Source organism: Suricata suricatta, chromosome 1 (genome assembly GCF_006229205.1).
Source record: "Suricata suricatta isolate VVHF042 chromosome 1, meerkat_22Aug2017_6uvM2_HiC, whole genome shotgun sequence".
NCBI classification, from domain to species: Eukaryota; Metazoa; Chordata; class Mammalia; order Carnivora; family Herpestidae; genus Suricata; species Suricata suricatta.
This window is the reverse complement of record NC_043700.1, coordinates 139,566,983-139,593,161: the sequence shown is the minus strand read 5'-3', so window position 1 is coordinate 139,593,161 and position 26,179 is coordinate 139,566,983. Positions and strand designations below refer to the sequence as shown.

The following is a 26,179-nucleotide window of genomic DNA, read 5'->3' as shown; positions in this document are numbered from 1 at the left end:
GCCATGCTTTCTTCCCAGTAGTACTGGCCGTGGGATGGACTGTGAGATATTCCCAAGACACTTGGAGTTTGTTGGGAACTTACACCATCTGTCAGAGAAAGGCATGCAGGGTATTTATTTTAACACATGATACTGAGGCCACTGCCAGATCAAGGACTCAGTGCCCTTCGACTCACACCTAAATGAACACTGTCAAAGGTAGATTCCAGGAGTTTTACTTGATACAATTTTAGTAGCAAAAATGCAAACTTTATTTTAATAATATTTAAAACAATCACCATAATTTTTTTCATATTTGAGTGTAGTTGACACAATCACCTTTTCTTATGAATTTTAGTTGTTTTAGAAAAATTGTTGCTGCTTCTTTGGAAAGAAGTTTTTGGTGAAACGTTGGAAGCAGTTTTTGGTGAAATTTCTAGCAGAGAGAGCTTTACTTCATTTTATTTTTGAGTCTAAAAATCTCTTACAAGTTAAGCAGGTAACTCTCCCTGATTCTTTGAGCATCTACGGTTTTGTAGACTCTTGCTGGGTTGGAATGCTTGTCAAGTTTCCCATTTTTTATTTTATGTGTAAAATAATGCTACACCCTCAACCTTCGCATCTTTCCTAAGTGCTTGCTGTCATTTTATGAGTTCTAGTTTTAAAAATAGCCATCAATCTTCATGACACATCTCTGAGACAGGTAAAGATATTTTATTGAAAATAAATATCCAAATCCACCCATGAGATTCTTATCAACAATAGTATATTTTCATCAGTAATTCTGCTTCTGTTGATCCTGAAGACAGGTGTTCTGTGGGAGCAGCAAGAATGCTTCCATTTGAGCTCATTTTACTTTCAGTATTTTTGTAACTTGGCACATACAGCTTATGAAATATTTGGTTGTCACCTTGGGAAAGCATGCCTTACCCTCACTTTCCAAGGCAAAGTTAGTCTTGCTCTCTTCCCATGGGCAAAGAGGTTGAAGTGGAGAGCAACTGAGAAGTAATGGATGACACACAAGCACTGTCCTTGGGTTCCTAAAGGTTTAGTGAACCTTAGGACCGTGTTTTTTCTCTTCGCTCTGAATTCAAGACAGAAAAGGAAAATTTAGTTACCGGTAACATGTGAGAAGAAAAAGGAGGATGCTTTGATTTTTGCTCAGTGTCATGATTCCCTCCAGCAGCTCTTGAGACCCAGTATCTTCTTTACTCAGGGAATATTTCATCCTACTGTAGTGTAAGAATCCCCACAAAAAGTTCACAGCTGCGTGGATACCATGAATTTTAGGCCATCACTGAAAGAATCAAAAGTGCTTAAGGGTGGTTGTTTTTCGGGATGGGAGTAGGGACAGAGAGTGCACTAGTGCCCATGGGCATGACAGATCTTTTTGGGTTGGTGGGAATGTTCTGAAACTGATTAAGATGATGGTTGCCAAACTCTGTGAACATACTAAAAATCATTGAGTTACATCTTTAAAATGAATGAATTTTACCTCAGTAATGTAAATTAAATTCTACCTCAATAAAGCTGATAAAAATGTCTGAAATTTGGGGTGTCTTGCAAGAAACTACCTCTTTGCTTGCTGTCTGGGCTGCAGAAAGCGGCATCATATCTGGAAGCTTCCCCAGCTGTGTGGAAATGGGTGGTAGAGTGAGCAGGGTGTGTGTGGACAGGAGGCAGCTGAGGCAGGGGCTGGAGGAGACGGGGGGGGGGGGAAGCATGTGATCACAATGTGAACAAAATGGCACCATTTTTGTGGTGCTGCAATTTCAGTTAGGTCCCAGAAGGTAGGGTATGTTCCTCTCCGTGGGTGTTGAAAGCTCACTCTCTGAATCACCTTCTTTAGTTAGGTTGACAATGACATGAATTTATAGAAATCTTACCTTAAAAATCCTATCAACCCATATAAGCTGTCTTTTATATTTTTTATTAAAAAATTTATTTACTTAAATTCAAGTTACTTAACAACCGTGGGAGTATTGGTTTCAGGAGTAGAACTTAGTGATTCATCACTTACATACAACAGTGTCATGATTTGCTCATCCCAACAAGTGCCCTCCTTCATGCCCATCACACATGTACCCCATCCCCCCACTCAGCTTAAACTGTCTATTAAATGGCTTATCAACGGTACTGTGCAGATTTGGGTAAATACATTACAAAATTGTGTAACATCAATATGACTGATGTAACAACTGCCATCTTTTTTTGTTTTGCTTAGTTGCCATTATTTAGTAAGATGCAGAAAATAATGTGACAGGTTTAAAATTTTTCCAACTTCTTAATTTTTTTCATGATGTTTTCCTAATTCCTGAATGAAAGCAACCAACCTTCCAGTGTTTGATTTACTGAAGAATTTGGTTGGCTTTGCTTACGTATATTGTGTGACTTGAGATAAAGCCGCAGGACTCCCTCAGTAACTGGAGCACAGGAAACAATTGACACTGTTTCTTAATTCACATTGTTTCTGAGACATTTCCTACTTCCTAGTATAATACAGCTTTCCCATGAGAACAATTTGCTTGCAAATGGTTAGACATGATAAATTTCTCACTGGCGCTCATTCTGTGAGGCGAATTTCACTGTGCTTTGTAATAGTTGAGTTGGTGTGTGTGTGTCTCTGTGTGCTGGGAGGGGGTAGTTTCACACTTTGTATGGATGTCTCCAGCCTTGTTCCAAACACTGGATTTTTTTGGAATGCTAACCCATTCAGTTAGGGATCTGCATTCCTTACTTGGAGACTCTTTCCTAAAGGAGCATATCATTGTTTTAATCCTTCCAATTTAAGGGAACACCCCTGTGAATTATAGTGTGTTTAGATATGCCTGATGAGTGACTGTGGAAAGTGACTCACAGCCGTTTATAGGAGACATTGTGCGTGTACACGTATTGCATGTTAGGTGTGTGATGTCATCTAGGACACTGTAAAGTGGTCATCTAGGAGTAAGTCGAGATGGGAAAGGAGATGAGGAAGATGATATAATCTTACCTAATTTGCACTTAAAAGTTTTCTCATTACTTCTGAGATGGTAGTTCCCACATTCAGAAGTTGTGCCGTATATAAAGTGAAAGTAAAAGTTTCCCAATTAAAAAAAAAGATGTGGAACGTTGAGTTCCTTTTTTCTTCCTGTCTTATCAGATTTTGCAAAAATAATACCACTTGTCAGTTTTGCAGCTTCTACCATCTAGAGAACTAAAAGCATTTCACAATCTTTTTTCCTCATGCCCTTCTCTTCAAGGCAGTTTTTGCTGGGCTGGGTTTATTTTTATCATTGCAACAACCAGTTTTTAGAAACTTTTGGAAACGAAAAAAGAAAAACGAGAATGGCACTGTAACGGACATTCATTTTAGCTGTTTCCTAGTGTGAACATTTGAGTATTTCTGAAATCTTCTCTCCAAGTAGGTCTTATTTTTTCTCAATTTGTCCCAGTTCTAAGTCTCTACTCTGCTGATTTCGTGAAAAAGAAAAAAACTTTTAATGCAAAAGCTTATCCCTAGCAGAATGACTTCTTGAACTTTGAGTAGATCTTTATTTTTTTTGGCTGCTCTAAGACCTCCTTGTTGGTTGTCTGTTCAGTATAATCTCAGGCCTATGGAAGGTTAGAACTGGGAAGGCCTCCCAAGATCACCAGTGTAAGGCTCTTGTTATACGGATGATGAGATTGAGGCCCAGAATGGTTAAGGGATGTGTTCAAGGTCAAATAGCTAATTGAAGCTGGAGGTTTTGGCAGAATCAAGGTGGTTTTTTTTTTTTTTTTTTTAGTTTATTATCAAGTTGGTTTCTATATAACACCCAGTGCTCATCCTAACAAGTGCCCTTATCCATGCCCATCACCCATTTTCCCCTCTCCCCCACCCCCATCAACCTTCAGTTTGTTCTCAGTATTTAGAAGTCTCTTATGGTTTGCCTCCTCCCTCTCCTTAACTATTTTTTTTTCCCCTTTCCCTCCCCTATGGTCCTCTGTTAAGTTTCTCCTCTTCCACATATGAATGAAAACATACGGTATCTGTTCTTCTCTGCCTGACTGACTTATTTCACTTAGCATAACACCCTTGAGTTCCATCCATGTTGCTACAAATGACCAAATTTCATTCTTTCTCATTGCCATGTAGTACTCCACTGTATATATGGACCATATCTTCTTGATCCATTCGTCAGTTGAAGGACATTTAGGCTGTTTCCATGTTTTGGCTGTTGTTGACAGTGCTGCTCTGAACATTGGGGTACATGTGCCCCTATGCATCAGCACTTCTGTATCCCTTGGGTAAATCCCTAGCAGTGCTATTGCTGGGTCATAAGGGAGTTCTATGGATAGTTTTTTGAGGAACTTCCACACTGTTTTGCAGAGTGGCTGCACCAGTTTACATTCCCACCAACAGTGTAGGAGGATGAGGTTTCTCCACATCCTCGCCGGCATCTACAGTCTCCTGATTTGTTCATTTTAGCCACTCTGGTGTGAGGTGGTATCTCAGTGTGGTTTTGATTTGTGTTTCCCTAATGATGAGTGACACTGACCATTGTTTCATGTGTCTGTTGGCCATCTGGATGTCCTCTTTGGAGAAGTATCTGTTCATGTCTTCTGCCCATCACTTCACTGGATTGTTTGTTTTTCGGGTGTGGAGTTTGGTGAGTTCCCTATAGATTTTGGATACTAGCCCTTGATCTGGCCTGTCATTTGCAACTATCTTTTCCCATTTTGTCGGTTACCCAATAGTTTTGTTGATTGTTGCCTTTGTAGTGCAGAAGCTTTTTATCTTGATGAGGTCCCAATGGTTCATTTTTGCTCTTGATTCTTTTGCCTTTGGAGATGTGTTGAGGAAGAAATTGTAGGCTGTTTCCTGCTTTCTTCTCTAGGGTGTTGATGGTTTCCTGTCTCACATTCAGGTCCTTCATCCATTTTGAGTTTATTTTTGTGTATGGTGTAAGAAAGTGGTCTAGTTTCATTCTTCTGCATGTTGCTGTCCAGTTCTCCCAGCACCACCTGCTAAAGAGGCTTTTTTTCATTGGATACTTTTTTCTGCTTTGTCAAAGATTAATTGGCCATACACTTGTGGGTCCAATATTGGGTTCTCTATTCTATTCCATTGGTCTGTTTTTGTGCCAATACCATACTGTCTTGATGATGACAGCTTTGTAGTAGAGGGATTGTGATGTATCCATTTTGGTTTTCTTCAATATGACTTTGGCTATTTGGGGTCTTTTGGAGTTCCATACACATTTTAGGATAATTTGTTCTAGCTTTGAGAAGAATGCTGGTGCAATTTTGATTGGGATTGCATTGAATGTGTAGATTGCTTTGGGTAATAATGACATTTTAACAATGTTTATTCTTCTGATCTATGAGCCTGGAATGTTTTTCCATTTCTTTGTATCTTCTTCCATTTCCTTTATAAGTTTTCTATAGTTTTCATCATACCAATCTTTTACATCTTTGGTTAGGTTTACTCCTAGGTATTTTCTGATTTTCCATGCAATCGTGAATGGGATCAGTTTCTTGATTTCTCTTTCTGTTGCTTCATTGTTGGTGTATAAAAATGCAACCAATTTTTGTATGTTGATTTTGTTCCCTGCGACTTTGCTGAATTCATGGAGCAGTTCTAGTAGGTGAAGTCTGTCAGGTTTTCCATGTAGAGTATCATGTCATCTGTGAAAAGTGAAAGTTTGACTTCATCTTTGCCAATTCTGATGCCTTTTATTTCCTCTTGTTGTCTGATTGCTGATGCTAGGACTTCCAGCACTATGTTAAATAATAGTGGTGAGTGTGGACATCCCTGTCGTGTTCCTGATCTCAGGGGGAAAGCTCTCAGTTTTTCCCCATTGATGATGATACTAGCTGTGGGCTTTTCATAAATGGCTTTTATGATGTTTAAATAATTTCCTTTTATCCCGACTTTCTCGAGGGTTTTTATTAAGAAAGGATGCTGTATTTTGTCAAATGCTTTTTCTGTGTCTATTGACAGGTTCATATGGTTTTTATCTTTTCTTTTGTTTCTTTTTATCTTTTGTTAATGTGATGTATTACATTGATTGATTTGTGAATATTGAACCAGCCCCGTAACCCAGGAATGAATCCCACTTGATCATGGTGGATAATTGTTTTTATATGCTGTTGAATTCGATTTGCTACTATCTTTTTGAGGATTTTTGCATCCATATTCATCAGGGATATTGGCTTGTAGTTCTCTTTTTTTGCTAGTCTCTGGTTTGGGAATCAAAGTGATGCTGGCTTTGTAGAATGAGTTTGGAAGTTTTCCTTCCATTTCTATTTTTTGGAATAGCTTGAGAAGAATAGGTATTAATACTGATTTAAAAGACTGGTAGAATTCCCCAGGGAAGCCATCTGGCCCGGGGTTCTTATTTGTTGGGAGATTTTTGATAACTGATTCAGTTTCTTCACTAGTTATGTTCAGATTTTCTATCTCTTCCCATTTGAATTTTGGTAGTGTGTGTGTGTGTGTGTGTGTGTGTGTGTGTGTGTTTAGGAATTTTTTCATTTCTTCTAGGCACTCCAGTTTTTTGGCATATAATTTTTCATAGTATTCCCTGCTAATTGCCTATATTTCTGAGGGATTGGTTGTAATAAACCCATTTTCATTCGTGATTTTGTCCATTTGGGTGCTCTCTCTTTGTTTTTTGAGATGCCTGGCTAGAGGTTTATCTATTTTGTTTATTTTTTTTTTTAGAAAAAAAACAACTTTCAGTTTCATTGATCTGTTCAACTGTTTTTTGAATTCTGTATTGTTTTTTTCTGCCCTCATTTTTATTATTTCTCTTCTTCTGCTGGGTTTGGGGTGTTCTTGCTGCTCTGCTTCTAATTCCTTTAGGGGCACTGTTAGATTTTGTATTTGAGCTTTTTCTAGTTTCTTGAAATAGGCCTGGATTGCAATGTATTTTCCTCTTAGGACTGGCTTCGCTGCATCCCAAGGAGTTTGGATTGTTGTATTTTCATTTTAATTTGTTTCCATATATTTTTTAGTTTCTTCTCTAATTGCCTGGTTGGCCCATTCATTCTTTAGTAGGGTGTTCTTTAACCTCCATGTTTTTGGAGGTTTTCCAGACTTTTTCCTGCGATTGATTTCAAGTTTCATAGCATTGTGATCTGAAAGTGTCCATACTATGATGTCAGTTCTTTTGTATTTATTGAGGGCTGCTTTATGACCCAGGTTGTGACACATCTTGGAGAATGTACCATGTGCACTTGAGAAGAAAGTGAATTCCATAGTCTCAGGATATAGAGTTCTAAATATATCTATCTGTGAAGTCTTTCTGGTCCAATGTGTCATTCAGGTTCATTGTTTCTTTAGTGATTTTTTTTGTCCAATTGATCTATCAATTGCTATTAGTGGAGTATTAAAGTCCCCTGCAATTAGCACCTTATCAATAGGATTGCTTATATTTGTGATTAATCATATTACCCAAATAACCATATTCAGGTATTCCAAAATTTGGTGCATAGACATTTATAATTAGCTCTTCCTGATGGATAGATCCTATAATTATTATATAATGCCCTTCTTCATCTCTTGTTATGCCTTAACTTTAAAGTCCAGTTTGTCCAATGTAAGTGTGTCTACTCCAGCTTTCTTTTGACTTTTGGTTGCGTGATAGATATTTCTCCATTCCCTCACTTTCAATCTGAAGACGTCCTCAGGTCTAAAATGAGTCTTTTGTAGACAGCAAATAGATGGATCTTGTTTTTTACCCATTCTGATACCCTATGTCTTTTGATTGGAGCATTTCATCCATTTACATTCAGTGTTATTATTGAAAAATATCGGTTTGGAGTCATTTTGTTCTCTGTAGGATTCATGCTTGTAGTGGTGTCTCTGGTACTTTATGATCCTTGTGACATTTCCCTCATAGTCTCCCCCTTAGGATTTCCTGTAGGGCTAGTTTAGTGGTGATGAATTCCTTCAATTTTTGTTTGTTTGGGAAAACCTTTATCTCTCCTTCTATTTTGAATGACAGGCTTGCTGGCTAAAGGATTCTTCACTGCATATTTTTCCTGGTCATCACATTGAAGATTTCCTGCCATTCCTTTCTGGCCTGCCACGTTTCAGTAGATAGGTCTGCAACTGCCCTGATGTGTCTCCCTTTGTATATTAGGGCCCTTTTACTCCTAGCTGCTTTCAGAATTCTCCCTTTATTTTTATATTTTGCCAGTTTCACTATGATATGTCTTGCTGAAGATTGATTCAAGTTATATCTGAGGGGAGTTCCCCATGCCTCTTGGATTTCAATGCCCTGTTTCCTTCCCCAGATTGGGGAAGTTCTCAGCTAAAATTTGTTCCAGTACTCCTTCACCTCCTTTGTCTCTCTTGTCTTCTTCTGGAATTCCTATGATATAGATATTGTTCCATTTGATTGAATCACTCACCTCTTGAATTCTCCTTTCAGGCTTCTGGATCAGTTTATTTCTCTTTTTCTCAGCTTCCTCTTTTTCCATAATTGTGTCTTCTAATTTGCCTATTCTCCTCTCTGCCTCTTCTGTCAGTGCAGTGGCCACCTCCATTTTATTATGCACCTCATTTATAGCATTTTTTTAAACTCGTCACAGCTATTTTGAAGGGCCCTAATCTTTGTATCAATAACTTCCCTGATGATTTCCATACTTTTTTCAAGCCCAATGAATAATTTTATGACTTTTGTTCTAAATTCTTGGTCAGTTATGTTACTTATATCTGTTTTGACCAATTCTTTAGCTGTCACTTCTTCCTGGAATTTCTTTTGAGGAGAGTTCTTCCATTTCGTCATTTTGGCTAGCTTTCTCCTGTAAGTTTTTAAAAAAACATTTTAATGTTTTTATTTATTTTTTAGAGAGAAAGAGAGACTGCGTAAGCAGGGAGGGTCAGAGAGAGAGGGAGACACAGAATTGGAAGACAGTCTCCAGGTTCTGAGCTAGCTCTCAGCTCAGAGCCCGATGCAGGGCTTGAACCCACAAACTGTGAGATCATGACCTGAGCCAAAGTCGGGCTCGGGGGTGGGGTGGGGCTATTTCCACAGCATCTATCTGTCTCCCGTAACAAAGTAGCTACCCAGTGCAGATGGGCGTGGTTTGGTGTAGGTGGGTTTCGCCTCCACTGTGGGTCCCCAGGGTGCTCCTTGAGGCCCTGCCTTGGTGGTTGTGGGGAGAAAAATGGTGACCCCCCCCCCCCAGTCCCTTCTCTAGTCAGGTGTTCCAGAACACTCCTTTGGGTCTGATCTCAGTGTGCCGCGGGTGCCGCCAAGATGGGCCATGTTCTATGTTCCACACCCAGTTGCGTTTCAGGCTCTTACTTCGTTCACTTTAATGATACCACCCGAAATGTGATTCCACAAGCCAGAGCACTTCCTAGCCGGGATTGGAGAGAGGACTGAACAGGGGACCGGTTCCTCCTGATGCCGGCTGTGTCCCTTGCGTACAGTCTGTCCCAGAGGGAAAATCTGGGACTGGGTCACCAAGCCCAAAGAAATTTCCGCAGTTAGAGATGGGAGCTCTCTCCAAAATCCCTGCAGTTAGATATGGGATGATAGGATCCCTCTCTGTCCTGGGCTGAGGTTCTTCTCTTCTCTAGGTACAGTTCTACAATTCCCCAGCCGCTCTTTCTCTTACCTTTGTCTCTCTGCAGAGGGGGCTCCCTCCCCTCAGTGCCTCCATGTCCAGGCCTGTTTTTATCTTCCCCGGTTCACAATCATGCACCTGCCAGGCTGTCTTCTTAGTGGACTCTGTCTCTTTTCCTCCCAGACTCTTGCAATTGAGAAGTCCTTTGGCTTCAGCCCTTCTTTCTTTGAGAGATGCAGGCAGGAAGTATGGAACTCCCTACTACTACTCTCTTGCTCTTATCTTGAATCAAGGGTTCTTGATTTCTGGCATGGTATTTTTTTTTTTTTTGGTTTCCTTAGAGAAAAGTCCTCCATCTGGATATAACTGGAGTATACCCTCCCAGAATCCTAATGCCAGCCAACAGGTTGAATTACACTCTTATTAACTGAAAACTGGGAAGAGATTTTATTTTTCCACTTTGTCAAATGTAAAATGGTAACGAATTCATAGACATTTTCTTCTGACCTGAGAAGCTCGTGAAATTCAAATGCAGTAGATAGAGAATGTGATTTGAAATGACTGTTGATCTGTGTACCTTTCTTAGGCCACCACACCATCTACATTGGGGTCCATGTGCCAAAGAGCTACAGGAGAAGAAGACGCCACAAGAGAAAGACTGGGCACAAAGAAAAGAAGGAAAAAGAAAGAATCTCTGAAAACTACTCTGATAAGTCAGACGTGGAGAATGCAGACGAATCCAGCAGCAGCGTCCTTAAACCCCTCAGTAAGTACTCCCTCCCTGGGTATTTGTTCTTTGTGCTGCCTCCGTCCCTTATCCTTGGGGAGGACACTTTGTGGATCTTCTGGGTAATGGGGAGGGACACAATCCAACTGGGGTGGTCTCTGAAGGATAATGTCTATGGGGAATCTTTTCTTGTCCCAGTGGGTTGTGCTAGGAGGAGAGCTGTTAAGATTCTGAATAGTTTTGGCACACTTGGGTAGTCTACATTTTGACTCATAAAATAGGGCAGAGTGTTATACATGGTATTTAGCTACAGTAATCAGTCGTCACTGGAAGACTCAAAGGAATTTTTAGATTGCTTTGCTCAGAAATAGGTTCTCTCGAGACAGTAAGTCAAGATGAGAATACATGTATCTTATATATATATATGACATTAATAGGGTTATTAATGACATTTAACCAGGCTGTGGGCCAGGTTGGTGTTTTAAAAAGGAAAAGTAGAAAAGCATCCTGTAAGTCGAGAAGAGTGTAGAGTGATACAGTTCTTAAAATGTTGAACATATTAAATATCACACATTGGATAGAAGTGTTATTAAGAACAAGGTAGTAAGAGGTCAGAGAACACCTACAGATTCAATGGATAGGGTGGATTGTCTGCTTAGGTGTATGCTTTTGCTTCTTTTGATGTGGAGGATCTTTGGTTATCTGGGGAGCTTTGTGGCTGAAGCGAGAACAAATATGTGAAGTAGAAGGGAGAAGCAATAGAAACGCATGCCAATTTTGGGAGATTGTCCAACAGGAGATACATAGTGACAGCTTTGCATGTTGGCAGAGCTTGGTACACTCTTCATCTTTTTGCTACAGTTGCAGAAATATGGAACCTGTAATAAAATGCATTATGGGTGGCACAGATAAAGATCCAGCTCAGTCATTGCAGGTGATGAGAGGCCAAATTAGAATTAACAGCTCATGAGTGTTGAAAAGTGAATTTACAGAGTTAAATTAAAGAGGGTGTGAAGTGTAGTGATGTGAATCTGTGAATCTCTTACAATCTCATCACTGAAACCGAGCAAGGTATAGTACAGTAAAAGGGGCAATACAGATGGATCATCAAATTAGAGAGCAATGGTTGCAGGAAAGCTTGGAGATAAACCATAAAATTAAAACTTACAGGTATTAGTATAAATGGAAGACAGAAAGGACTACAGGGCAGGAGATAAGAATTCTGTGCTTTTCATTAGCATGTTGAGGAGAAATCCTTTCTGAAAGGAATCCTTCATACATGGACTCAACTAATGGGGTCTGTTTTAAGCAAAGTCCTTGAAATGCAGATAGAAAAGGTCACAGTTAATAGTCTGCAGGAACAAAAGATAACACCCCTTTCCAAATAAATTACTACTGTATATCTCAGTTTGCTATCTGTTTTGGTGAAGTCTGTGCCAGAACCAGAGGTCCTCTCCCGTGTGTGTGTGTGTGTGTGTGTGTGTGTGTGTGTGAGAGGGAGAGAGAGAGAGAGAGAGAGAGAGAGAGATCTTCCTCCTGCTCTCTGTCTCTAAGTCATCTCCCATTTTACAATTTATGAACAGTAGCACATCATCAGGATACATACTAAAAAGGTAAAAATGCCCACCTAGACAGATGGGCCAAGGGGTTTTGAGATAATTACGTACCAGCTTTTTAGGAAGCGCAACAGAAACAATGCCAGTAACCTTCAGGTGGTTAACAGGGAACGGACAAATCAGAAAGGTGGTGAGACTGTGCATCAACCACGGCAGAGGGAATGGGGGGCGTTTGCTTTCTGTGGCTTCTGGGAACCGGTTTGAGCGCAGCACGTAAAATAAACAAGGCAGTTCTTTCTCTTTACCCTCAGAGGTCTCCTCCCTAGGGGCCGCTGCATTGTTCTGTAAACCCAGTTTCTGAAGGAGTCACATGGAGAGACTATTTATAAGGACCTAGTTGTTTGAAAATCATAAGAAAATTACTCGTAAGTGTGCCTTTTATGGTTATTTTCTTGTTAGCCAATAAGTTATGCTGTAATGTCCCTTGATGTATTTGACATGAGTCATCTGATTTGACATGAAGGTCCTCTTAGAAATTTGTATCATCTCTGCTGCTTATCATGGAGACAAATGGATTGGTAGCTGATTTCTATGGAGCACTTGTATGTAAAACTCGGAATTGGTGCACCCACGTATAGAAAGGCATCTTACCCTAGGTTTTGGGGGGAAGCTACAGGGCTCTGACACCAGCATGACAATAAAATTCACTGAAATATCTACCTAGTGTGCCATTATTGTGTCTCAAAAAAACCAAACACAGTTTCTGTTACTCTTGGGTCAGGGTGTTTGAGTTAGTTACTGATGCACGTAGGCATACCGTGTCTAGTTCAGATGCCTGCATGAGTCTGACTTTCTATCAGGTGATGCCTGTAACTTCTGGGAAAACCCCATATATGAATGGAGTAACATGAGAATCCTCTCTGATTTTTTCCTTGCTGTCACCCTTATATATAATCCATCGGTGACTTTTATTGGTTCTACTTCTGAAATAGATGTGAATCTGTCTATTCCTTTTCAGTTTAACTGCCACATTCTGGTCCAGGGAATCATCCTCTCTTGCTTAAACCATTGTGACAAACTGCAGTTTTCAAGTCTTTTTCCTCACATGGGAATGATGATCATCATAAAGTGTGAATTGACTTATGCCTCTCCTCCGCTGAAAATTCCCTGTTGTCCTTAGAATAAAATCTGGATTGGGCACCATGGCCCACAGGGTCTCACCAGTCCTGTTAGGTACCATACTTCTCTTGCTCACTTTACTTCGGACACACTTATTTCTCAGTTCCTTGGTGCCCAAACCTTTTCTGCCTCAGGGTCCTTTGCACAGTATAGTCCTGTCTTCCTGGAATAGTCCCCCTGTTCTTGTCCTTGTTAGTTTTCCTCTCTCTTTATATTCTAGATGTTAAGAAAATGTTTGTTTATTTATTTTGAGAGAGAGAGAGAAAGCAGGAGAGGGGCAGAGAGAAAGAGGAAGAGGGAGAGAGTTCTAATCAGGCTCCACACTGTCAGCACAGAGCCAGCTCACAAATGGTGAGATCATGACCTGAGCAGAAATCAAGGGCTGGATGCTTAACTGATTGACCCACCCAGGTGTTCTTATGGTCTAGCTTTTATTTACTTATTTAATAAATTATTTTTCAATTTTTTTCCTGTTTTTAGAAATATAATTTATCATCAAGTTAGCTAATAGACAGTGTATACAGTGCGCTCTTGACTTAGGAGTAGATTCCCATGATTCATTCATCACTTACATACAACACCTGGTGCTCATCCCAACAAGTGCCCTCCTCAATGCCCATCACACATTTTCCTCTCTCCTCTGCCTCTCTCTGTATTTAAGAGTCTCTTATGGTTTGCCTTCTTCTCTGTTTGAAACTATTTTTTCTTCTTCCTCTTCCCCATGGTCTTCTGTTAAGTTTCTCAAATTCTACATATGAGTGAAAACTTACGATATCTTTCTCTGACTTATTTTATTTAGCATAATACCCTCCAGTTCCATCCACATTGTTGCAAATGACAGGATTTCATTCTTTCTCATTGCCAAGTAGTATTCCATTGCATATTTATTTATTTTTGAGAGAGACAGAGATGGCATGAGTAGAGGAAGGGTAGAGAGAGAGGGAGACAGATAATCCGAAGCAGGCTCTGTGCTGCCAGTGCAGGGCCTGATGTAGCAATTGAACCCATGAAACTGTGAGATCGTGATCTGAGCTGAAACCAAGAGTCAGATGTTTAACCCACTGAGCCACCAAGACATCCTTATGGTATAGCTTTTAAGTGTTGTGGAGAGGGGCACCTGGGTAGCTCAGTCAGTTAAATGTCTGGCTTCAGCTCAGGTCATGATGTCACGTTCGTGGGTTAGAGACCCGCGTTGGGCTCTGTGCTGACAGCTAGCTCAGAGCCTGGAGCCTGCTTCAGATTCTGTGTCTCCCTCTCTCTCTGACCCTCCCCTGCTCACGCTGTCTCTTTGTCTCTCAAAAAAAAAAATTAAAAAAAATAAATGTTGTGGAGACAGGCCTTTTCCGATTACTCTATGTAATGTAGGTTCTCCAGTGTCACTCTTTCTCAGTTCTTTCTCGCTCGCCTTCATACTACATGCTTAACCAATGATTTTGTGAACCTGCAGCTTTGTCTTGTGCTTATGCTAGATTGTTAGCTTCATGAGTGGTAGGATCAGATTTGTCTTGTTCAGTATGTTATTTCTGTACTCTAGCACAGTGCCTGACACATAGTATGTGCCTAATAAGTGCTTATTGAAGGATAACTGAGTGAATGGATTACTACAAAGGAAGACATAAATGTTGCTTGTATTGGTCTGAATATTTCCCATCAATAGATGAATATCCAGCTGCCTTTCTTGTTTTCAATGCTTGCACGTCATCTTTATATTTTCCTGCTCTACCTTCTTCCCTCACCACATAAAATCTGGTCCTAACTTTTAGTGATTCCACTTTGGAAAGTACCACATTATTTTAACTATTGCTAACATGATATTTTGGTCTGGGTAGATGACTGTGTTGAGTGGCTTGTTGTCCACAACTGATGGAAGAAATTCATCCACAGGGCACATGGATTCATCATGTACACTTAAGAATACTCACTATATTCCACACAGAATTCGGGCAGCTTAGAAGCCATATTAAGAAGGCACAGAACGGAATCATTAAGGGCATTTAGAAGAAGAAATAAGCCAATTATCTTCCAGTATTTAGGCACCTCAGGAAGATGGCATAATTAACAGGTTCATTTAGCTCATAACAGAGATGCTTTTTCTTTTCTCCCTGGCTCTCATGTCAAGGCAGGGCTTCTCAAAAGTGAATGCGTGTTTTGATTTCCACACATCTGGAGCTCGGAGGAGGAGCTAGATTTGTTCGTCGGAGCTTGGCAGCAGCCCCAAGTCCTTACAACTGTTCTTCCCACTGTGGTGTCCGAGCTGCTGCCCAGTGTGGGACACAGAGAAGGAAATGCGTGTGAGAAGGTGTGGCTCACTGAGCACCCGGGAGAGAGGCTGGGGAAGAAGAGTGAAATGGAAGAGCAAGCAGGAGGAGAGACAAGGGAATGAGGAGGTGGTGTGGAGTGGGTGGTGGAGAGAAAAGTTAGATTGTGCTCTTTCTTAAAAATAATCCTTTTTGCCTCCTCCACCGTGCACTTTTTTTTTTTAAGTTAGCAGCTGCCATCTCTGAGGGTTGCCCAGAAAGTGGGTGGGAAGGTGGTCCTTGACGAGACAGGCCCTAGAAACACAACACGACTTCCCACCATAGATGGCTTTGACCTCTGAACATCTCATTTTGTTGGTGTCCTGGTATGTTTGTGGGGTGGGGGGGGGGCTGGGGAATCACAGACCACTTTGTGAGTGCAGAGACTCTGAAGATGTGTAAAGTGTTAGGAAACAGAGCTACAAACAGAATGTGCTCTTTGGCATATTGGTCTGATGTGTAATATATTTCTTGACAAGCTTGAACATGCATCAGTGCTGGGAGGTGCTAACTGCTTCTCACACATATGACTTGTCTGTTGCAGAGTCATATTGCTAGGTATGTGCATCTAGACACTCATTCAGTCTTGCGATATTCTTTTTTTAGCTCTTTGGATATGTACCAGAACTGATGGGTTTGTGCTAGTGAACATTGTTCTGTGAGCTGGGAACAATGGATGCCAGTTGGTGATCCAGTTGTATTCAGGAAACTGAAACAGAGAAATGGGCAGCTGCTTCTGTTTGGTCCTTCCGGGTAAACGAACAGAGTACCTTTTCATACGAGCCAAGATTATTTGGGGTTTTGTCATCTGACTTCCCCTTTTCCCAGTGCACACCCCATGCCCTTCCCTGACTTCATTCTTCATAGTGCATTCCTATTTTTTCTTGAACGTTAAATGTTTTCAGGCAAGACCCTTAGGTATGATGTCATAAAGTGAGATTTATTTATTTTCTGTAAGCCATTTGCATAGCCCCAAACTGAATGAGTATGGTAGGAGAGAAGAGAATCTCCGGAATGTGTGTGAAATGAGGTAGATTCTGTCCCTGTGAAGAAACAAAACACAATACAAAAGAACTATACTGCCTCTTTCACCCTCCTTCCTTTTTTATCTTATATAAGTAGGAGGAAATACTTTTTTTTTGAGTTCTGAAACATAAGGTCTTTGTATTAAAAAATAATTGAAAACTTAAAAAGTTTGCCTTTTCAGAAGCGGCCCTTGAGATGTAATTCTACTGGGAAGGCAGCGGTTAGGAGTACATATTCGAGCCAGACTGAGTTTGAATCCCAGCTCATATCAGCAGTGCAGCCTTGGCAAGAAACTTACCCTCTCTGTGTTCCAGTTTCCTCATGTGTGAGAAAGAGAGAATCAGAGAATGTAACTCACAGTGTTCTGAGTAGTAAATGAGCAATGCCTCTGGTTAGCAATGATGGTTAGCAATGATTATTTTGAGTTACTCTTAACAAGCTCATTTCCCCCCATCCATTGTAACAAGTCATGCCCCAGGCTACATTCTAAAACTTTATAGAAGTTGACATCCTGTGAACACTAGTTACTCTTCTTTAAGCTCTTCTGGACATTTTTTTTTTAAACTACAGAATCGCATTGTCTATCCCTTTACTTTAGCTCTCAGCTTGGCTCCTTACTCTCCATGGCATTGAGAGAACTAACCCAAATTCAGTCTCTTAACTTGCTTGTAGGTGTCACCTGGATGCTGGTGGAAAGTGAAAGGACCCACAAAACAGGACTTTCCTGGGGCGGAAGTGGCTCCTGTTGTGCTGCTTGTTTAGGTAGAATACTGTCACGAGCAAGCGACTCTGCTTACTGGCTGTGTTCTTGATTTTGGTCCACAGTTGGAATCTCCACTTCTGAGTCCCTGCAAAGCAAATGGGCTGTTTGCGTTTTCATGAGAGGATCTCTTTCTGGCTCTTTGTATTTCTCAGTGAGATTAATCTGGTGAAGAAAGGCTGTTGGGTGGGATAGGTGGGCAACTTGGAGGCAGTGCTGTGCAGAAAGGAAATATGTTGACATACTTGTGTTTTGGGTGGCACTAGGTTGGCTCACCAGTGTTGTGTTTTGTGTGGTACAAATAATTGCTGTTTATTCCTCTGTGATGCTGGCAAATACAGGAGGACTGTGTCATGGTGCTTCTGTCTTCCCTAGCCAGATAACCACATACGTCTCTCAGGGAGCCTTGAATTTCTGAAATTCAGATCTTTTGAAGCCACCTTGAAGTGCCCTCCAAGTGGCAGTTCTTAACTCTGGAAGGGTGTCGTTTCTTGCTGCCTCTGTCTATGCTATTATAATAGTTATTCCATTTTATCATGCCATGAGATGTTTTGAATAGTGTGTTTATGTGTGTCATGGGAGAGTTGATGTTGCTGCTATTTATAGTGACTCAGGAGTTCAGGAGGCCTCAGAGGGTTCTAGTCTGCTCCAGGTGCTGGGGTGTTCAGGGCTAAATGGAGAATATGACTTGGGGTGGAAGGCAGGGGAAGCCCCAGCAGTGTGTGGAATGTGAGATGTGAAATACACTTTCATGGAGTGAGTGAGGCGTAAATGACGGTCTGCCGTAGGCACCACCACTGAAGCAGAAGGCAGGACCCATCCTGTGGTTTGGGTTCAAGTTTATAGGACAGAAAGCTTGAGGGTGTGTGTGTATTTGTGAGTGAGTATGTGTGTGTGTGTGTGTTTGTGTGTGTGTGTGTGTGTATGTGTGTGATTATTGGAATTGTGTGGGATATTGAATATTGGTAAGAATCTTCCTTTTTTCTTCAATTCGAGTATAGTTGACATATCATGTTACATTAGTTTCAGGTGTGCAACCTAGTGATGCAGTCCCTCTGTATGTTATACTGTGCTCACCACAAGTGTAACTACCATCTGTCACCACGCAACACTATATTACAGTGTAGGCCCTGGTAAGGATCTTCTTGAAGTGGTATTCTTTTCATACCTTTCCCATGGAAGGGGAGTGTTACTTTTTTTTTTTTTATCACATTGTTATGTAGGTATTGTGAGCATGGAGTCCCTATTATCCTGGTTACCTTCGTAATAAAAATCTCAATTATCCTTGATTCTTTCTGGATCTTTCTCTTCCATAGCCAGCTACTCCCTGAGTCCTGTTGGTTTTTCCTTCACAGCCTCTCATGTCTGCCCTTTCCTTTGAATTCCTAAGGCAATATCTTCTTATTGGGTTTTCAACCTTTAGAATTCTTTGAAATAGAAGGGACTTTTTTCAGACAAGGCTGCCAGACATCGTAAATTCACCACCATCTAGTCTCTCTTTAATTAAACAAACAAATAAAAAGCAAAACTCTCCTAAATGCTCCTTATTACTTGAACCAAGTTCCTAACTTGGGTTCCTACATGTTAAGAGTAAATTGACAATGCGGTGGGGTTTCCTCTCTTACTTCCAATATTTTAAGTTGTTGAATGGAAATGATAGGTTTACTCTGTTTCTGCAAGGGCTTAATGAGTACATTTATTCTCATAGCCACTTGTCCAGTTCCTGAGCTCCTGTGGCAAGGACCACCTGCAGCACAAAGTCTGGCATTAGACTGGTCGTGCGTCAGGCATTGACTTACCCGTTCCACTCAGGTGTGTGCCAGCTCTCCAGCGGCATTGTGAGAGCCTCCAGGACAGGAGTAATATCTCACACTTACTTTGAGTCATGTTCTGAAATAGCACATCCTTTGCTTGGATGCATAAATAAAACGTCCAGAAACTACCAATTAGCTTAAAGTATTCTGGCCTGTCTGAGAAAATAAAAACTGAAGAGAAAAGATTATGTAATTATTCAGTATTAACAACTACCTTAGTTAAAAAAAAATGCTACGTCTCCAACCTAAATCTTACTGAAGTGTGATTAAAATAGAAATCACCAGTGTTGTGCAATAGAGTGAGTGGAGGTAATGGTGTAAGGACAAGAGAGAAGGCCAGGAAAAATGATCTTTCTCATGTTATAGACTTCTACAGCTTTGTTTTGCAATGACTAATTAGCACATAAATAAAATAGAAATCGCCTATGTTTTCAAAACAGAGATAAAAGTGCTACCCTGCATATACTTTTTTCTCATGAAAAAATATTAAAATGTGTGAAAATATGCAGGTTAATGTAACAATGCAAAATATAACTTAAGATGGCATTTCTCTAAAGAACCATGTAGCATGTTGAGTTGGAACAAGCCTGCCTCTGCTTATGACTATTTATTTAGGGTTTGTATACTGCTGTGTTGAGTGAGGATAGTGTATAATAGGGCTGACTTAGGCTAGTGAGATTTGTTAATTACTGAGTGTGTCATCAAGGCTGTTTGTGGAATGTCTTACATACAGAATCTTAAGTGTCGTTTATTTGTATGTATTATGGATAAACTGATTAATCCATGTTGCTGCTAGAGATGAACTTAGATGATCTTTATACATCTGTCTCAGAATTATGATTCCGTGATTTTGAAATAAGAACATCCCTGAATTTTTTTATTCTTTTGCTGTTTGCCAGTTAAGCAGAGTTCCATTTTTTTTTAAAGGATGCACTTGTTACTCTTAACTTAGGAGCCACTAGTGGTAGAGGTGTTATTGTGATACAGCACGCTGTATTAAAATAATTCCTTTCAGTTACCCAAATTTTATCATTAAGACCACAAAAGAAAGCAATGATATTTAATCACTTTGCTTCATTTATGAGGCTTTGGGAAGGGTTAATTTAGGTGTAATGGAAAATGTGACTTCTGAAGGCAAATTTACAATAAACATGTGGACCATATAGCTGGCTATGTTGGTGTAAAACTGAAGCTATTTTCAGTAGAAAATAGACTGATTTCTGTTGCCAAGGCGGGGGAATAGCAATTCCTATAGCTAGAAATTCACTGTGGATTGACCCAATAACCAGAACATGTGCATGAACAGCTCTAAAATCTTAAATCAATTTTTTCTACAACTCTTAGCTTTGTTACTTCTTGTGAAACTACTGAGAACCCCAAACAAAAACTAAGGAAATAAGCAAAAAAAATTCAAACAGGCTTTTAGATTATTATATATTGATGTCCACACCCAAAAGCAGTGAATACTCTCCCTTGTTCTTTCAATTCTCAAATGTAGATTTTGAGCAAAAAGTACTCTAGTTAAAAAAAATTAAAGGTAGATAACTAGCATTCAACTGGTCACTTCATTTAGTTCAAGTGCTAACCAAAGTTTTTGAAAGTATGTGGGAAACGTGTAGCTATAGGAAACTTCAGTTTGCATGCTCACACCAAACTTGGAGGCTTATAGATTTTATTCCCCCATGAAACTGGCTGGAAATCTGTTTATGCTAAATTCTTTTTAAGCCTCTTTTATTCTATTATTTTATGATTCTTTCTGATATTTGTAGAAATATTTAAGTGGTGAATATAATGAGCTAAACGTGCTTCTTTGTTTTTGTGTAGAGGCACACGTGGCAGAGATGCTTTTCTTGTTTGGTGTGTGGGGAGAATGTACCTTCTTTAAGAGTGGGAATGGAAACATTTATTTTAATAGAAGAAGGCTTATACTAGTTTAGATGGAAAAGAAATCAATCAAGGGCAAAGTATAGGAAAAAAACAACCTGAAGAATATGTTTCTTTTTAAGTAACAGTTGAGTTTAAAAAATGTCATTGAGGGGCACCTGGGTGGCTCAGTGGGTTGAGTGTTTGACTCTTGATTTTGGCTCAGGTCATGATCTCATGGTTTGTGGGATCAAGTGCCATGTCAGGCTATGAGCCAATAGTGCAGAGCCTGCTTGAGATTCATTCTCTCTCTCTCTCTCTCTCTCTCCCCCCCTCCCCTTCCTCTTTCCCCCTCTCTGCTTTCTCTGTCTCTCTCTCTCCTACATACACACACTCTCTCTTCCTTGCACAATAAATAAGTAAACTTAAAAAAATGGCACCGAGTATTATTTTGGTCAGTTGTAGGGATCGGGGGAGAATGCACGTGAATGATACTGAACATAAGAAGAGACAGAGGAGATGACAAATTATGAGAAAGAGAAAGTGGAGGGACCCTGACTATCAAGAAAGACAGTGAGGTGAAAGAAGAACAGAAAAACCCCTGGGCTCGTGCCAGAGGGTACCATGTTACCACCTCCCAAAGTAGAGCCTCATTACTTAGCAGGAGCAGGTCTCCACACACTCCCCTCAAGCCAGTTTCAAGTAGCCTCTACCTGTCCTCTTGTTACTTCCCTAGGGTTAGTTTTTTCACCATGATTATGTAATGATTACAGAGCTTTTCTAGCTAGCTTCCTTTTATTTTTATATTTACATTACTTTTTTTTTGTATTGCATTTAGAGACCTCTGTACAAAATGATCTTCCTATGGGGAACTTGGGCTTTGTCTTAGCAGCCTTTTCACCCAGAGTGTTTTTGTTTTGTTGTATGTGTTTTTATACCAGCACCCCATAGTGTAAATCGCCTTAGCATTCTAAAAAATTGTTTGCCATATTCTCTGTCCTTCTAGCAGATCATTTACTATAACTCTGCAATTCAATTTATACTCCTTATAAAAGACTGCTTCAGGATTTGTTCGGCCACAAGACAAAGCTGGAGGAAGGCACTTACTTTGTACAGAGGCCACCCTGAGTGTCCACACCAAATCCAAGACTGGCCTCTTAGTAATCTGCCTGATGACAGTGGAAATTCGCAGTGAGGCAATGGGCCTTTTTTGGAAGCCAGCTGGGTCTGGGGGAATTTTTGTAAGCAGTGAACCATTCTTTAATTGAAACCACTGGATGTGGTTAGTAGTTTATTTTAAAAACACCATATGTTAGTCCATTCCTATATACTGTGACAATCATAGTTAATCAAAAGCTGCTCATGACATTTTTGTTGAGTGTTCATAAAAGAGTGGCCTGCTTCCTTGAAATGCTGAACTCTATGCCAAATGTCAACACATTCACAATTATAGTTTGGCTTTTGGGCACTTGTGCAACTCTTTGAGTATGTGGTAGGTTTTTATTTATTTTTGTCACTTTCACTAATTTGTTATATTCTTAAATGAAAAAATGTTTTCTCGGCCTTTTGTTTGGTAAACAGTGACTTTTGTTCCTTTCTCCCTGGTTCCCCTGAGAGGAAATAAGCTAATGTAACTGCTTTTTGATCCTCCTTTTTGGCCAGAGAGCCAAACTAATGCATGATCTCATCAAGACATGATCTGTTCATACGAACCATAAGCTGTAAGCTTGTCATCATCCTTCATGGCACTTGGGCAGGCACCCCATGAGCCGCCACGATAGGGCGGGAAAAGAGACGCCGTCACATCCCTGAGCCTTCAACGCAGCGCAATGTAAGTCAATTCAGTTCACTGCGGTTTAATTCGTTTTGATCCAGTGCAAGGAATACTCATAGAGTACTTCTTTTCAGTCATGGTCCTGGACAGTGGGGCTGCAGAGATGAAACTTTCATGAAAAAACGGACAGTTTAGTGGAGAAAATGGCATCAGTCAGACAAATCTAAGGGAAAGTCGATAATTGCTATGGTGGAATTGCACACGGGGCGGCATGAGAGCGAAAAGGAAGTGCCTAAGTTAGGCAGGGGGCGCGGGAGAAGGTCCCCAGAGGAAGGAGCTCTGGGTTGAGCCTCAGTGCAGCAGGAAGTAAGGGAGGGGAGCTGGTTAGGTTGCGTTGCTTCTTCATCCAGGTGTAGACCAAGAGCTGGTGAGCAAGCAGAGGTGCTTCTACCAAAACATCCCTTCTCCCTTTAGAAGGAAAGAATATGGCTGTTTTCTCTCTGTACTTAAATAAGCATGAAAGTCCATTTTGGGAGACTCAGCTTAGTAGGCTGCGTGATATCCATTTTCCTTTCCTCCCTCTCCCCAGAATCCCAGTTTTGTTCCTGACAGCATGATGGCAGCTAAAATCCTTGATTTCCTTGTGGCTAGAGGTGGCCATGTGACCAGGCTTGTCCAGTGAGATGTGAGCTTTGGTGTACTTGGTGGTGGCTGGGTGAAGTGCGTTGTTTTCGGATGGAAAGGGATAGGTGGCTGACACATATTTTAATGGGCATTGGTGAATTGATATTTTAGTTCTGTGATTTACTTTGTAAATATTAAAAATTTCTCACGTGATTTTTACTAATAGGAAGTAAGACCTGACACCTCTTAACTTTGTCATTATCACTGTGAGCCTGAGTAACTCCTCACATTTTCTACATTGGTCTGTTTATATTTACTTATCCTTTCTCTTTTCTTGTAAAGGAGGATTACGAGAAGTAATAAGAATAAATCTGTGTATAGTGGCTTGAATTTCATTGATAAAATGTTATTGATAATAATAATAATAAATATTTATTGAACATTAGTTGTAGTCTAGGTACTCTTCAGGTACCTAAAAAATATAACCTTAGTTTTCCTCATCAAAATTCTGTGAGGTTACTGACCCCTTTGGAGGGGGGTGGTGAGCACACTGAAGCTCACAAAGGTGAGTGACTCACCTGGCATTACATGGATGGCAAATGGAGTTGCTGGGACACTGGGGTCACTTTGACTTCACACAAAGGCTCTTAACCATGGCTTTTTCACAACTTCACGTTAAAGCGAATGAAAATTTTATTTTAAAGTTCATTTATTTTAGGGAGAATGACAGAAAGTACACAAATGAGGGAGGGGCAGAAAGAGAGAGAGAGAGAGGGTGAGAGAGAGTTTCAAGCAGTTTCTATACTGCCAGCATGAGGCTAAATCTCACAAACTATGAGATTATGACCTGAGCCAAAATCAGGACCCTTATCTGACTGAGCCACCCAGGTGTGCCTAGATTGAATGAAATTTGAAAGACATTGCACACATCTCATCCACATTCAGTTTTTATTGTCAGTATTGAGTTCTTTATTTATTTACACTGCTTTGAAGAGTGTTAAAGAATGTCAGCAACATAAAACAAACCTTTCCTTTTCTCTCTTGAAATCCTACATTTTTTTAGAATTAAAAGCCACATTGTGTATCTTTTTATTGCTGATTTTATAAGTAAATACATTTATTATTTGAGAAAATACACAAAAAACTAAAGTATCTAAAGTCAACTAGATGAAATGGCTAGTATTTGCTATGGATGGTTTTCCTTTCCTTTCTGGGTGAAATAGAAACTTGTTTTTCTGTTTTTCTTTAATTGAGTATATTTAACACAGTGTTATATTACTTTAACATGTACAATATAGTGATTCAGCAATTCAGCACCTTACTCAGTGCTCGTCTAGGTAATTGTGCCCTGATTCCCCTTCACCTGTTTCACCCATCCCCCCACCCACCTTCCTTCTGGCAATCACCATTTTGTTCTCTGTATTTAAGTCTGTTTTTTTGCTCGTCTCTTTTTTCCCTTGTTTTGTTTTATTTGTTGCTTAAATTTCACATATAAATGAAACCATGTGATATTTATTTTTCCTGTTTATCTTATTTTAAAACCTGTTATCTGTTGATTAATTATCTTATTGATCATTCATTCATTTGTTTGCTCTTTCATTTTTTTTTTAATTTAAAAATTTTGAAATTCGGTCAGTTACCTTGGTTGCATGTTTTGAAAATATTTTGGTTTCATGTGACTTTACTATAAAATGTCACTCAGCTTCCCTGCTCTAGGAAGTCCTTCGCTTTCCAGTCTGTTCCTCTGAACAAATGAAGTCACGGAAAAGTTATTCTGTACTGAAAACTCTAGGGAGAATCTCTCAGTAAACCCCATGATCTCATCAGTATCAAGAAGCATGAGATACCTTATTCAGCCCTCCCTGTCTTCATCCAGAATATTTATTGAAGGTCTTCTGTGTACCAAGCATGGTGCTAGATGCTAGGGATATGACAGCAAAATTAAAGACACTTCCTGCTGTTAGGGAGCTTATGGTCTATTGAGAGAGAGACTTCCTAATCAATTACTCACACAAATAAATATTAACTTGCAACTATGGTAAGTGCTACAATGGAATGGCCCATGGTACTATAAAATCTAATAGTGGGATTTAACCAAATTAGGGAGGTCAGGAAATGACTGGTATCTCTGAGAAAGTCATACTTGAGTTAAGATCTGAAGGATGAGGAAGAAAAAAATGGGGTGAAGGTAGAAGAGAAGAACACTGAAGCAGGTAAGAAGTGTGTGAAATAGGCTGTGCCCAGAGGAAGCATGGTGAGCGTAAGCACTCTTGCTTAAGACACACCATCAACCTTGCCTGAATATGGGGAGGCCTCACTGAGGAAAATTCTATCTAAAAAAGAATTTCATGTTTTTTGTACTAGTACTTGAGAAAATGAAAGATACCAATTTCAGATTAATAATTAGGCATACAGAGGGGTGCCTGGGTGGCTCAGTTGGTTAAGCATCTGATGTTAGTTCAAGTCATGATCTTGCTGTCTGTGAGTTAAGTCCCCATGTCGTGCTCTGTTTCTCTGTCTCTCTTTCTCTCTCTCAAAAATAAAGAAACATTAAAAAACTAATTAGGCATCCAGAATGCCAAATGCACACAGTTAAGCTAAAGCATCAATTTAAAAAAAATTTATTTATTTTTAATTTATATCAAAGTTAGTTAGCATTTAGTGCAATGATGACTTCAGGAATAGATTCCAGTGATTCATCCTCTATGTATAACACCCAGTGCTCATCCCATCAAGTGTCTTCCTTAATGCCCCTCACCCATTTAGCCCAGCCCCCACCCGCAGCCCCTTGAGTAACCCTCAGTTGGTTCTCTCTCATGTTTTACCTCCCTCCCTGTTTTTATATTATTTTTGCTTCCCTTCCCTTATGCTCATCTGTTTTGTATCTTAAATTCTACATATGAGTGAAGTCATATGATATTTGTCTTTCTCTGACTGACTTATTTTGGTTAGCATAATACCCTCCAGTTCCATCCGCATTGTTGCAAATGGCAAGATTTCATTTTTTTGATCGCCGAGTCATACTCCATTGTGT

At 40.0% G+C, this 26,179-nt stretch overlaps 1 protein-coding gene across 1 annotated transcript in view; it reads left to right on the top strand.

The window, feature by feature from the left end:
• SLC4A4 (solute carrier family 4 member 4) overlaps positions 1-26,179 on the top strand; it is a 318,791-nt gene that overhangs the window by 28,797 nt on the left and 263,815 nt on the right. The window contains exon 3 of the mRNA XM_029945109.1: positions 10,112-10,291. Within this exon, the coding sequence (XP_029800969.1) occupies positions 10,112-10,291 (180 nt within the window). The remainder of the gene's footprint in view (positions 1-10,111; positions 10,292-26,179) is intronic.